The 12693-nt window shown below is 47.8% G+C and overlaps 1 protein-coding gene across 2 annotated transcripts in view; it reads right to left on the bottom strand.

Moving 5' to 3' along the window:
- Slc4a5 (solute carrier family 4 member 5) overlaps window positions 1-12693 on the bottom strand; it is a 79265-nt gene that overhangs the window by 20930 nt on the left and 45642 nt on the right. For both annotated transcript variants that reach the window (XM_052719254.1, XM_052719253.1), the window contains exons 13-15: window positions 11289-11560; window positions 7735-7793; window positions 5670-5870 (exon numbers count right to left, since the gene is read on the bottom strand). In XM_052719254.1, coding sequence (XP_052575214.1) covers window positions 5670-5870; window positions 7735-7793; window positions 11289-11560 — 532 coding nt within the window. The remainder of the gene's footprint in view (window positions 1-5669; window positions 5871-7734; window positions 7794-11288; window positions 11561-12693) is intronic.

Genomic DNA, 12693 nt, shown 5'->3' with positions numbered 1-12693 from the left:
CCCCGCCCTCTCTACTTCGTTATTAAAATAGCATGTCACTAGCTAAAATTCATATAGCATAGAGAGTCGGGGAAAGTACATCTCCACCCCACTTGCCTGTTCTCACTTGGTCCTACCTTCCACATAGACCCACACTTAGTTCTAGTTCTGCAAGTCTCTTCAATCATCACATTTACAGCTTCATATTTAAAGCAATTATTTCTTCATTTATTACCATCACCGTCCATGTGGGAGCATGATGGCATGCGGGGGAGGGGGGCGTACGGGGGGGGGGGGGGCGGGTACATGCTACAGTGTACATGTGGAGGTCAGAGGCCAAGGTCGAGGATCCAGTTCTCTTCTTCCACCTTTATGTGGGTTCTGGCATTGGGCCCAGTTTGCTGAGCCATCTGGTCGCCCCTTCATGGTTTGAACTACTAATTAAAAGACCCTACTCCCCATACTGGGTCGCCCTGCACAGCCTTAATACATGGGGAGGTGTTTAGTCTGACTGCAACTGGATAGGCCATGTATTATTGATATCCATAGGAGATCTGCCCGTTCCTGAACAGAAAGGGCAGGAGGAGTGGATTGGGGGATGGGAACAGAGGGAGGATGGGGGGAGGGACTGGGAGGAGAACCTGTGGCTGAACTGTAAAATATATATATATATTCAAAAAGCACCACCTATGGATGAGGGCTTGGATTTCCTTATGCTGTCCTTCCTGCTCATTCCAAACCCTGGGTAGTTATTTTCAAATCCCTCCTGTGAACGGCCTCTATTGTTCGCACACATCACTGCGCCCAGTGTTTGCCAGCGCCTTTACCGCACCCCCACAGCAGGTGGCGTTGCTGCCCTGCCCGGCCACCGCCTCTCTCCTCCTCTGCCCCTTCCACTGTGACCCCTTCGCTTTGATCTCTATTGTCAAATGGATTCTTTTGGTAAAAAGAATTTTTTTTTTTTTTTTTTTGGTTTTTCGAGACAGAGTTTCTCTGTGTAGCCCTGGCTGTCCTGGAACTCACTCTGTAGACCAGGCTGGCCTCGAACTCACAGAGATCCGCCTGCCTCTGCCTCCTGAGTGCTGGCATTAAAGGCCTGCGCCACCACCACCCAGCTGATATATGTATTTTTAAGACAGGGTCTCTCTTCATAACTCTGGCTGTCTTGGAACTCACTCTGTCCTGAAACTCACAGAGACCTGCCTGCCTCCTGAGTGCTGGGATTAAAGGTGTGTGCCACTATGCCTTGTTCCATTTTGATTCTAATAGTTTAAATATGTAAATATTGGTCACAGCACAACTGAGATACAGGGCAGGCAGACACTTCTTTTCTTATAATCTCAGCATCCAGATCAAAGAATTATCAAGTTAAACAATATGAATTTGCCATTTTGTCAAAATAGGTGATTTCACATGGTCTAACCTAATACAAAGATAGACATAATACCTAACAATGTACTTTCTTCTGCCTTAAGAAATAAAAAAGTTTGGGTGGTGGAACGAACACACCTTTAATCCCAGCACTTGGGAGGCAGAGGCAGGTGAATCTCCAAGTTAGTGGCCAGTCTGGCCAACAGCGTAAGTTCCAGAACAGCCAAGGGCTATACAGAGAAACCCTGTCTCAAAAAAACAAAAATCAAAAATAAAATAAAAATAAAAATTTTTCTGGGTGTGGTGGCCAGTCTGGTCTACATGGTGAGTTCTAGGACAGCCAGGGCTACATAAAGAGACCAAGTCTCAGAAAGAGAGAGAGAGAGAGAGAGAGAGAGAGAGAGAGAGAGAGAGAGAGAGAGAGAGAGAGAGAGAGAGAGAGAGAGAGGAGAGAGAGAGAGAACCCTCCACTTTGTTGATATCTTTCTCTTATACCCAGTGGCATTTTGCTCTCTACAGAAAACTAATGACAATTTTATCTCACTCAACAAAATATAGTATTGTTTTGTGCAGCTAAAATTTTCACATAAATGGTATCATATTATTGGTAATCTTCTGACACTTTATTTGCTCCACATTATTCTTGTGACATTTTTCCTGGTAAAAAGAGATAGCTATGTATATTAATTCTAACAATGGTTCCATGATTTTTCCATTTATTTATTTAAAAAATTATTTTATGTGTATAGGTGTTTTGTCTGCATGTATATGAGTGTACTCCATGTACACCTAGTGCCTAAGGAGGCCAGAAGAGAATGTTGAATTCCCTGGAACTGAAGTTACCAACTGTTGTGAGCCACTGTGTGGGTGCTGAGAACCAAGCCCAGGTCCTCTAAAAGAGCAGCCAGTGCTCTTAACTATTGAGTCCTCTCTCCAGACTCCATTTACTTATTTATTGCACTGTAAATTGGTTCAGATTAGTCAGTGTGACCCTCCTACTTTGGGAAATCGATGCAGGAGAATTGCCGTGAGACTAGAGGGACCATAGGCTAAATGAGACCCTGTTGTTAAAAAAAAAATACTGATTACTTTCATTTTTTCCTCTTAGAATCAATGTTCTTGTGACAATTTTGTCCAGGTGTGGGACTTCTCTGGAGTGTACACCTGGGTGCAGAAGTGATGAACTGAAGACAATGTCATCTTCAGCTTCATCCCAGGGGACACAGCATTCTCCGTCCTACATGGCTGGCACCCCTGAACAGCACTTTTCAGTTCCAGGACCTGGTACTCAACTCCACATTCACCAACCTTATGAGTGCAACCAGGGCAGCCTTGTTCTTCCCCAGGAGGCAACAGAACACTTTTTTCTTTAAAAAAAAAAAAAGTGTGTGTGTGTGTGTGTGTGTGTGTGTGTGTGTGTGTGTGTGTGTGTGTGTATACAAGCCACAGCTCATGTGTGTGGAGGTCAGAGGATAGCTTGTGGGAGACAGTTCTCTCCTTCCACCATATGGGTCCCAGGGATGGAACTTAGGTCACCATTCTTGATGGCAAGCACCTTTCCCTGCCAAGCCATTTCCCTGGGTCCTAATTTTGGTGAAATTTAGGATGGCATCAAACTGCAGCTAGAAATGCAGGAACGATAATGAAGTTACTGAAAAAAGACAAAGAACTTGGTCTATAAGATGACATTTATCCTAAAGCGTGGGATTGAGGACTGTGTACTGGCATATGAATAAGCCAGTGAAATGGAATAAAAAACCCAGAAGGGACACTGTCGTGCAGGAACACATGAGACACGGCAAAGGATGCTTTGCAAAACATCACAGAAAACAATGGTCTTGAAAAGCAAAAACAAAAGCTGGACAATGAGCTATTTATACAAAGCACAAAGCACCACTATCTCCCATTATACACCAGAATTGCTTACGAAGGATTACAGAGCAAACACGAAAGGCTTGTAGAGCAACGGGTTTTTAGAGCACGGCACGGGGGTTCTGCTAGTATTTTCCGAAAGGGAAATTCGGCCGTGTTTGATTACGTGAAACTGAGAATTCTGTTCATCAACAGGTCCCTTAGAAAAGCCAAAGAGTGGAAGAGCTGGAGAGAAGGCGCCTCTGCAGTTAGGAGCACTGGCTGCTCTTGCTAAGGTTTGGTTCCCAGAACCCCCACGTTGGCTCTCAACAATCTGCAACTCCAGTTCCATCAGATCTGATGCCCCTTTTCTAGCTTCTTTGAACACTCTGTGCATGTGGTGAACATAAATATATTCAGGCAAAACATTCATAGACAGAAAATAAAACGAATGAATCTTAAAAACGATAAGGAGGGTTAAAAGGGGCCCGTCAAGAAGGCTGGGTAGGTAAACCTGAGGACCTGAGTGCTACCCCCAGGACCCACATGGTGGGAGGAGAGGACCGACCCCTCCATGTTGTCCTCTGACCTTCATACATGAACCATGGTACGCCTAGGCACACACACAAATTTAAAAAAAAAAGTAGGGTGGGGCGGGGTGCTGGGGGAAAAAAAAAATTCCAGGAAAGGCGCAAAGCTACACAGAGAAACCCTGTCTCGAAAAACCAAAAAAAAAAAAAAAAAAGTAATAGCTAATTTTTAAAATAATCAAAAGACCAGTTAACAGAATGACATCAGGCCTTTGCAATACATACATCACAAAAAAGGAGAGTACACATCACATAAAAATCAAATTCAACAGAAAACATGTGGCAGACTGAAACAGAACATTTCCAAGAACAAAGCCAATTTGGCTATATGGCCAATAAACACACAATAAGGTCTTTTTTTTTTTTTTTTTAACTTCATCAGTCACCAGGGTTCTGTGGGATAGTCTTTCTGTATGCTGTGAATATGTGTTGCTACTACTGGTTGATAAAGAAGCTGCTCTAGCTTATGGCAAGGCAGGTTACAGCCAGGCGGGAAACCCAAGCAAAGACACAGGGAGAAGAAGGGCGGAGTCAGGGCAGACGCCAGCCTGCTGCCCAAGGAGCAACATGCCAGCAGACCGGTAACGCCACGGCCACATGGCAATACATAGATTAATAGAAATGGGTTCATTTAAGATGTAACAGCTAGCTAGCAACAAGCCTGAGCCATAGACCAAACAGTTTGTAATTAATATTAATAAATTAATAAACTAATAAATATTAAGACTCTGACTGGTTATTTAGGTACTGGCAGGTGGGAAAGATTTATCCGGCTACACCAGGGGAACACAACATTTAGAAACACAAGGAGTTTAGAAGTAAAAGGCCAGGGGGAAGCTTGGAAAATATCAAGTGTTGTCAAGGGCAGCTGGACCTTTCTGCCTCCAAAGTCTCGTTTGTTGTTGTTATTTGATTTTCAATACTGGAGATTAAATCTAGAGCCTCAGCTTGGCATGGTGGCACACACCTTTAGTTTCAGCACTTGGGAGGCAGAGGCAGGTGGATCTCTGTGAGTTCAACCAGTTTAAGACCTGCTCTACAAAGTGAGTTCTAGGACAGACAGAACTATTACACAGAGAAACCCTGTCTCGTCTTGAAAAATAACAAAATAATTAAATAAATATAAAATTTTAAAAAATCTAGGGCCTCCATGATAAACAAGCACTCTGATCCTGAGCCATATTCCTTGTCCTCTTTTAAAAACTTTAATCTTATTCTTAAACATTTTACTATTATGATTTCTTATTTGTGCGTATGTCTGTGTAAATGAAGGGCATGTATGTGTGGCTGCCTCTGGTGGCAAGTAGAGGGAGCTGGAGTTATACACAGTTGTGAATCACCCAGTGTGGGTGCTGGGATCCAAACTGGGGTCCTCTGGAAGAGCCGCAGACCCTCTTAACTCCAGAGCCATCTTTTTAGCCCCTTCATTTTCTTTTGAGATCGGGTGTGCGTTTCCCAGGCTGACTTTCAATCTGTGATCCTTCCGCCTCCGTCTCTGTGGAGCTGGGATTGCAGGCTTGGGCCACTGGGTGGACAAAGTTTGTGGTCTTAATTTGTATCAATCCCTCAGGTCAATGCCTCCTTGGTGTCCATCCTCTCAGAAGATAGAGCCCTCTGGAGAGACCACGTGGGAGTGTTCCTTTTTAAAATATTATTGTGTGTGTGTGTGCACGCACATGCACAGGTGCCATTGGCCCGGCTGTGGAGATCAGAGAATGAAGTGTGGGAGCAGGTTCTCTCTTTTCACCGTGTGGGTCTTGGGGATATAACTCAGGTTGTCAGTCTTGGCAGCGAGCACCTATGGGGCCGTCACTGAGCCGAGTCTGCCTTGAGAACACCCTGGGTGTAAAGCCCTGGCTACTGCAGGGGGGCACTTACCTTGGTAGGAAAATAGCGGCTGAATTTGAATTTCTTCAGAGTCAAGGTCATGGAGTAAGTCCCGAAGAAAAGGATGAAGGACATGAGTGCCAGGTCTGGGATGAACCGGCAGGAGTTCCCGAGCAGGCGCCCACCGTAGCTCAAACACTCCTTCTTGCTCAGCAGGGACCAGTCCAGCGCTGTGAGGTTAAGGGGGGTGTACTTGGAGACCAAGCACAGGAGAAAAGGGGTCAGGACCTCCTGTCAGGCAGTGTGTCCTTCTCCCTGCAGTCCTGGGTAATCTCAATACCTACCAAACCTTTGGAGTCCCTAGTCCTCCTGCCCATGATGATGCCCTGAATAACAGAGCCATGTCCCTGGGGCAGATTGCTTAAAGAATGACAAGCAGGCAGCTCCCCAGAAAGATTAGGGGCGGACAAGTGTTTCTTCAGTGTGTTCTGGGATATGTGGTTTCGACAGCAGGAGGAAGATGCTTTCTCCTCCCTCCCACAGGTCTGGCCCGTTGCAGGCCGAGAGCCATAGCGTTACTGACGCTGCCTCTCAGAGACAGTTAGTGTCCCTTCCTTCCCTAGGTCACATCCTCACTGTTTTCTTCTTGGGTCATTTCAACCACTTCCTCCCTGGGTGTCCCAGATGCTAAAATTCAGAGACTGTGAACATTTATACATATACTTTATATATATATATATATGTATATATATATGTATATATATACATATATATACACACACACATATATATTATAATATATAATTTATATCCTTTGTAGCTATGGGCTTCACAAATGTGAATTTAAGCAGTTGCAGATAAAAAAAAAATTAATTGCGCCGGGCGGTGGTGGGTGCATGCCTTTAATACCAGCACTTGGGAGGCAGAAGCAGGCGGATCTCTGTGAGTTCTAGGCCAGCCTGGTCTACAGAGTGAGTTCCAGGATAGCCAAGACTGTTTCACAGAGAAACCCTGTCTCGAAAAACAAAACAAACAAACAAACAGCATCTGTATTAAACATGCATTCATTCTTCCTGCACTCCTGACTGGATATGACCCACTGCTTCAAGTCCCTGTAGCCTTGCCTCCCTTGCAGTGATGGACTGTAGCCTGGGATTGAGAGCTGAATACACCCTTTCTCCTTTAAAGCTGCCTTCTTTTTGCCAGGGTGCTTTATCGCAGTGACTGAGGGGAAATTGGGGTTGAGTTACTTGGAGTCATTGTGGAGGCCTCCCTCCCTCCTCACACCCTTAGACGCGAGACCACGCTGCTATGAGTCACTAAGGAGTGGAAAACCAATGCAGAGACACAGACCAAACCATCCCAGCTGGTCCATCTGAGGCCCGCTCCCAGCACCTAACACATAACAGGCACTGGGAAGTAGGCACTGCCTGAGTCTGCCCTACTCCAAGTCTTACATTTGAGGTTTTGGTTACACAGTCAGGTGAGATGGATATAGGCTGGGCCATTGGCTGCCTCTGCAGGGGAGTGTAAGCAACCTTAGGGACACTCAGAGCTCACAAAGCTGCCCCAATGCCTACATGATGCCCTTTACCTGAATTATGATTTCACATCCTTCCATCTACTTAGGCTGGGAGAGGCCTGAAGCCCACCACTTCCCATTGTTTGGGAAGGCAGAAGGCTGGGGTTCCTGGAGACTAATAGGTACAAAGGACAGGTCAAATTCACGGCCGGGGGTGGGGGGGGGGTGGAGTGTGTGTGTGTGTGTGTGTGTGTGTGTGTGTGTGTGTGTGTGTGCGCGCGCGCGCTAATAAACTTCTGGGTCTGGGAGTGCACTGTTGGGTGGGAACTGGGGGTTCCCTGGCAGAAACTAACCACAACCTGTATATGTATGTAGCTCTGGTTATCATTTACCTCCTCTGGGTATTCAATATTATATTTCTGCATAGAGATGTCACACATGGGGGATGATTTAGAGCAGGGTGCTTACAGTCACAAACTTAAAAGCATCGTTCACAGAGCCCAGCTGCTCCTGAGATTGACCTCCCAATTCCTTCCTGACTCCCCACCATAAACAAAAGCACATGAACAGCTGCCCTGATAAGAAAGGGCTTACCAGAGACGTGTTGGTGTTTGGTGCCAGTGGGGCTGAGGCATTGACCGTGGTTGTATTCACTGGAGGAGACACAGAAGATGGGCCGGGGTCAGTGGTTTCTAGATGTGCAGCCCGCAGCCTCCAGGGACCCCGCCACTTTCCATCATCTCTCTCCTATAGACCTCACCTTCCCCGCTCTGCTCCCATAACGCAGGGAGTTGGACACACAGCTCACACAGAGCAGCTGGGCCAGCGCAGAGCAGCTCATCCTGAGGACCAACACCTGCTTCTAACAACTCAAATAAGCAATCTGGTGCTGAGTCCCTGCTGGGTGCTAGACACAATTTTGTGCTGTCAAACTTTTGAAACAAGTGTTTCAAAGAGCTAATTCCACGTCACGCACTCTGCCAAACCCTGGGAATACACTCATTTGTTCAGTTCCCCAAATCTCCATGACGTATCCCCATTTTACAGATGAGGTAACTGAGCTGGGTGACATTAACTTATCTATTACCTAAGGTTTAAGAGTTCATCTTTGAGCTATGATCCCATCCCAGGCCGCTGGTAGAGAAACTATAAGCCTCTCATTTCTGCCCAGTTTCCATCTATGGACACTTCTCTCCTGCCCACTCCGTCTGTACTCTTTAAAGGCCAGCTGGACCTTCAGGGTGTGTTTACTTTGATATTTTCCTCTCTAATCTGCCCCTTCAATGCAAGGCAAGAATAGTATAACCTGGGTCTAGGACCTGAAGGAGAAAGAAGCCCCGAAGAGCTTCTTGTTTCCATCTGTGCCCCTTGCTAAGCACCCCCTTTCCTGACCTCAGTGTCCCCAACTGGAAGTGGAGTATCTAGCAATCTCTTGAGGTCTGGGAGGAGAGCTGGAGGGAACCATTACCAGTTTTGTTTCCCACCCCCCTCTGCTGTGTCTGTCTTCCCTGACTCTTCCGGGTGGGAAGGGCTCATCACCCACAGGCTCCCCAGGTGATGTGGCCACCCATCACAAAGGCTGGCTTTGGAGGACCACTGCTTGCCCACTCTCCTCCTCTGGACTACATGGGTGGAGGGAGACTGGCTTCTCCCCTTCCTCCTCGAAGCAGTTCCTCAGTGGTAGGTTTGGGGACCAGTGGCAGTTACTGCTATAGTCTCAAGTTGTAGAATCCCCATTTGTTCCTGCTGGCTGTCTACCTTCGGATGGACAACCCAGCAAAAAGATCCTTATCCTGAGGCTCCACCCAGCCTCTAGCAAGTTGTCCTCAGGGCTGCATATGATCACAGAAATTAGTTGCTGCTGGGCCAGCTGGATCAGTGTTGACCCTGGGCAGAACAGCGCCAATGACATTACATCCTAAGAATCACCCTGAAGAGAGTTTCCCTTATGGGAAATGAGGGAATCTATTGCCTCTTCTCACAAGAAAACAGGATGCCCAGTTAACATTATGGACAGAGAAGTCGGGTAAGAGGCCCCAGTAGGGGCTACCCACTCCACTGCTCAAGAGTGCCGCAGCACCTGGGATTTTCAGGCCAGGCATCTTGATATCTTCGACTTGGGCTTATCAATTCTTTTATAGCAAGGACAGAAACCTTATAGGAGATGGAAGAACTATAGTATGGGAAATTCCAGAAAGGGTCCAAGTATCGAATATTGTACAATTCTCGTGCACACAGAGTGGTACTCACTTAAAGTTGAGAGCGGCCAAATCAGCATTTGCAGCATCCATAAACAGAATACAAACCAGTTACCATGGAAAAAATTTAAATAGAAAAAGATAGTGTCCCAAGCAAGCTTGCATGAGAAAGAATGTGAGAGAAGAAGGTGTGCCGTCGTTAGACTGGACTGTGCAGCAAAGTTAGGGGAATGAGCAGTTAGTCGTAGGTGGCATGTGAACTGGGAAGAAAACCCCATTAGTTCCCCACTGCCCTGGTCGGCTGAATGTCCAGACCTTTGCCGTCCAAGTTCTCCTAATGAAAATGCACGGGCATTGACAGCAGCCCATTTATTCTCTGGGGAGAAATCTTGCTGGGATTAGTAGTTAATCACAGCTCAGTAAAGCAAAGTTTGTCAGACTTGGGGAGGGAGGGCCACAGGAGCCCTGGGAAGCCTTGTCGGTACACAGCCAGTTGGATTCTACCCGAGATTCTAGATTCCTTGGGTCTGGGGTTGGAGCCCACGATTCTGCATTTCTGGTAAATTCCTGGTTAGTGTTGGTGCCGCCAGGCTTGGGACTACGCACTAAGAACCGTGAAGACGACTCAAAGGTAATCAGGGATCCAGGCAAGAACGACAGGAAGCAACTCGGAAACAGGCAGCTTTGTTACGCCCTTTGAAGCCCACTGTCTATGCTCTAGGGCACCCCTAGAAGTCTAGGCTTAACTTTCTCTCTCTCTTTTCTTTTTTCTAGCATTCTCTTTGAGTTGTTATACTAAACAGTGATAGGTGAAGTTTACCCTTTGTCCGGGTCCTTGCCTAGATCTCTAAAGAGGTCCTGCTACCGTCCCTTTTGATTCTGATTCTGCTTTACGGGAATCTGGCCTCAGGGGCCAAGCTTGTTTTTACTGTGTGTGCTTTTCAGACTCGGTCCGCACACTTGGCCCAATTCTGCCTCCTAGAAACATAGGTCCTTGTCTCTTTTTAGAAATAGCCCCAATTCTGGGGTCCTGTGAGGAGGTTTGGCTACTCAGTGAACCTTCTGTGCTGGGGTCCTTTAAACACTGTTGGTACATGCATACCAGACAGTCCAAGCAACTGGTTCCCAAGCAAGGGGGTTGGGAGCTCGCAAGACACTCTCCCCACTGTAAGTTCCTCCTAAACTCAGCAGCGGCTGGCTTCCTGGAACGGCTCCTCAATTCTCGTTCCACATCCTGCCGTCACAGAGGGTAGACGGGGTCCTTCATGACAGCCCTCTCAACCCGCTCACATGCCTAGGAGGCTGCGTGACGCCAGCTTCCCCATCTATTCCAACGGCATGACTGGCAAGGCCTCCACCCTGACTGTAGGCACGTTTGTTCTCTGGGCTGGCTTCACTTCATGAGGTCTGTAACCACTTGGCAGTGGGATGTGGAGGCCAAGCTGTCATGTGTGAATGGTTCTGGGAAGGACCATCAGATCCACCCGACTCGGGCGGTATTACTGGCAGGTGTATGCTCCACTCCAGCCCACACTTCGGTAAATCATGCCTTGCTCCTGCCTGAAGTTCCCCTGCAGCTTCCTGATTACAGCCCTGGATGCTTTTTACCACAACCATGTGGTGGCTTTTACTGGAGCTATCATCCCCTCAAATTCTTTCCAAGAATTAGGTTCAAGACTCTGCAGTTAGCATTGGGAATTCCAAAGCCAGTGTGGGTACCACAGCCAAGGCCAGCCTGGGTTACACAGACAGACCCTGTTTCAACAAACAAGATCAAGCCTTTGCTCCTTTGGAACAGTAAGCACCTTGGCTAAACAAGCCCTTCAAACAAGCTCCGTCACTGAGATGGAAGGACTGTGTGTGTGTGTGTGTGTGTGTGTGTGTGTGCGCGCGCGCACGCGCGCGCGGGGGGGGGGGGGGGGGGAGTGAGCAGTGCACGTCGGGGATTACCTGTGTCAGGAGCGACACACTCGCATTTGTAGGTGGTGATGGAGTCAGGCTTGAAGTCCGTGTTAATGGGATAGTAACTGAAGGCACCGATCATCTTTTTGATGGCATCGTAGATGAAGATGAAGCTGATGAGGGTGGAGAAACCCTCCTCGGTGAATCGGGTGATATACTTGATGATAAAGCTGGCGTCTGTGGCCACCAGGATAAGGCACTGGATGGCTGAGTGCAGGCCGATCCAGAGGCGGAACTCCATGTAGTCCAGGCCATTGGCCCTGGATGGCAGAGGGAAGTGAGGGACCTCCTGGGCTTGGCTCCCCAGCCCCACCCCAAGTGGCTCGGACTCCTTTGGCAGCACAGATGCCCATCTAAGGACTGAGAAAGGTCAGGACAGGTACAATTTCTGGGTTGGGTTGCCTAATTTGTGTGTGTGTGTGTGTGTGTGTGTGTGTGTGTGTGTGTTTATGTGTGTATGCACATGTATTTGTGGGTTTGTATGTATGCTGATGCACATGTGTGGAAATTTCCAGGTAGGGAGTGAAAGGAAAAGTATCAGCTCAGGACCCCCAAGGCCAAGTTCTCAGCACAAAGGAGATTTATTTGCCCCAGAGGGACAGAGGGCAGGGAGAAAGACAGGAGATAGAGGATGAGGGAGAAGGGGAAGGGGACAAGGGAGAGGGGGTAGGGATTTTTGGGGGGTGGGGGTGGGGAGACAGAGGACTGCCTCTGGATAGAGACAAGACAGACATGGCCCATAGGCAAGTGGCAGTTGATAAAGGTAAAATGGGAAACCTTGTGTTGGGATGAGGTGTTTAATTTTAATTGGGCATGTTAATTAGGGCAGCCATTGGGGCTTCTGATTGCTGGACTTCAACACTTTGGTAGCTGGATCTTGATAGTCAGCCTGAGGAGGACGAAGTGGTCTTGGGGGCTAGCCTTAGATGTAATCTACTGGTTTTTAGTAAGGCAGAGGGAATGGGAGAGAAGGGCAAGGCCCGCCAGAGCCATGTTCACAATGCTCAAGCTGGCCAGAGTCCCTTCAGGGAGTCCCAGGATCCACCCATCTCCACCTCCCAAGCACCAGGATTGTAAGCATGTGCCACCAGATTTTACACGTGGGTAAGTTCTGGGGATTGAGCTCAGGTCCTCACACTTAGAGGGCAAACACTCTACTGACTGGCCACCTCCCCAGCTCTGGGGTGTCTGGTCTTTGAGAATTATTCTTCCTGACACCTCACTGGGTGTCAGGAAGCTGCGAAGACTTTGGTGCTCGGTAGAGAATTTGAGATGAATGGTCTGGAGCCGCCTCAGGAAATGGTCTCATCCAAACCCATAAGGCAGCTGAGCCTCCAGCCCAAGGCTCCTTCTCTACCACACTGACTTTCCAGTGAGCAGTGATGTGGCCTGG

Source organism: Peromyscus californicus, unplaced genomic scaffold (assembly GCF_007827085.1).
Source record: "Peromyscus californicus insignis strain IS unplaced genomic scaffold, ASM782708v3 Scaffold_6__1_contigs__length_162567912, whole genome shotgun sequence".
In the NCBI taxonomy this organism is placed as follows: Eukaryota; Metazoa; Chordata; class Mammalia; order Rodentia; family Cricetidae; genus Peromyscus; species Peromyscus californicus.
This window is presented reverse-complemented; position numbering and strand designations above follow the sequence as displayed.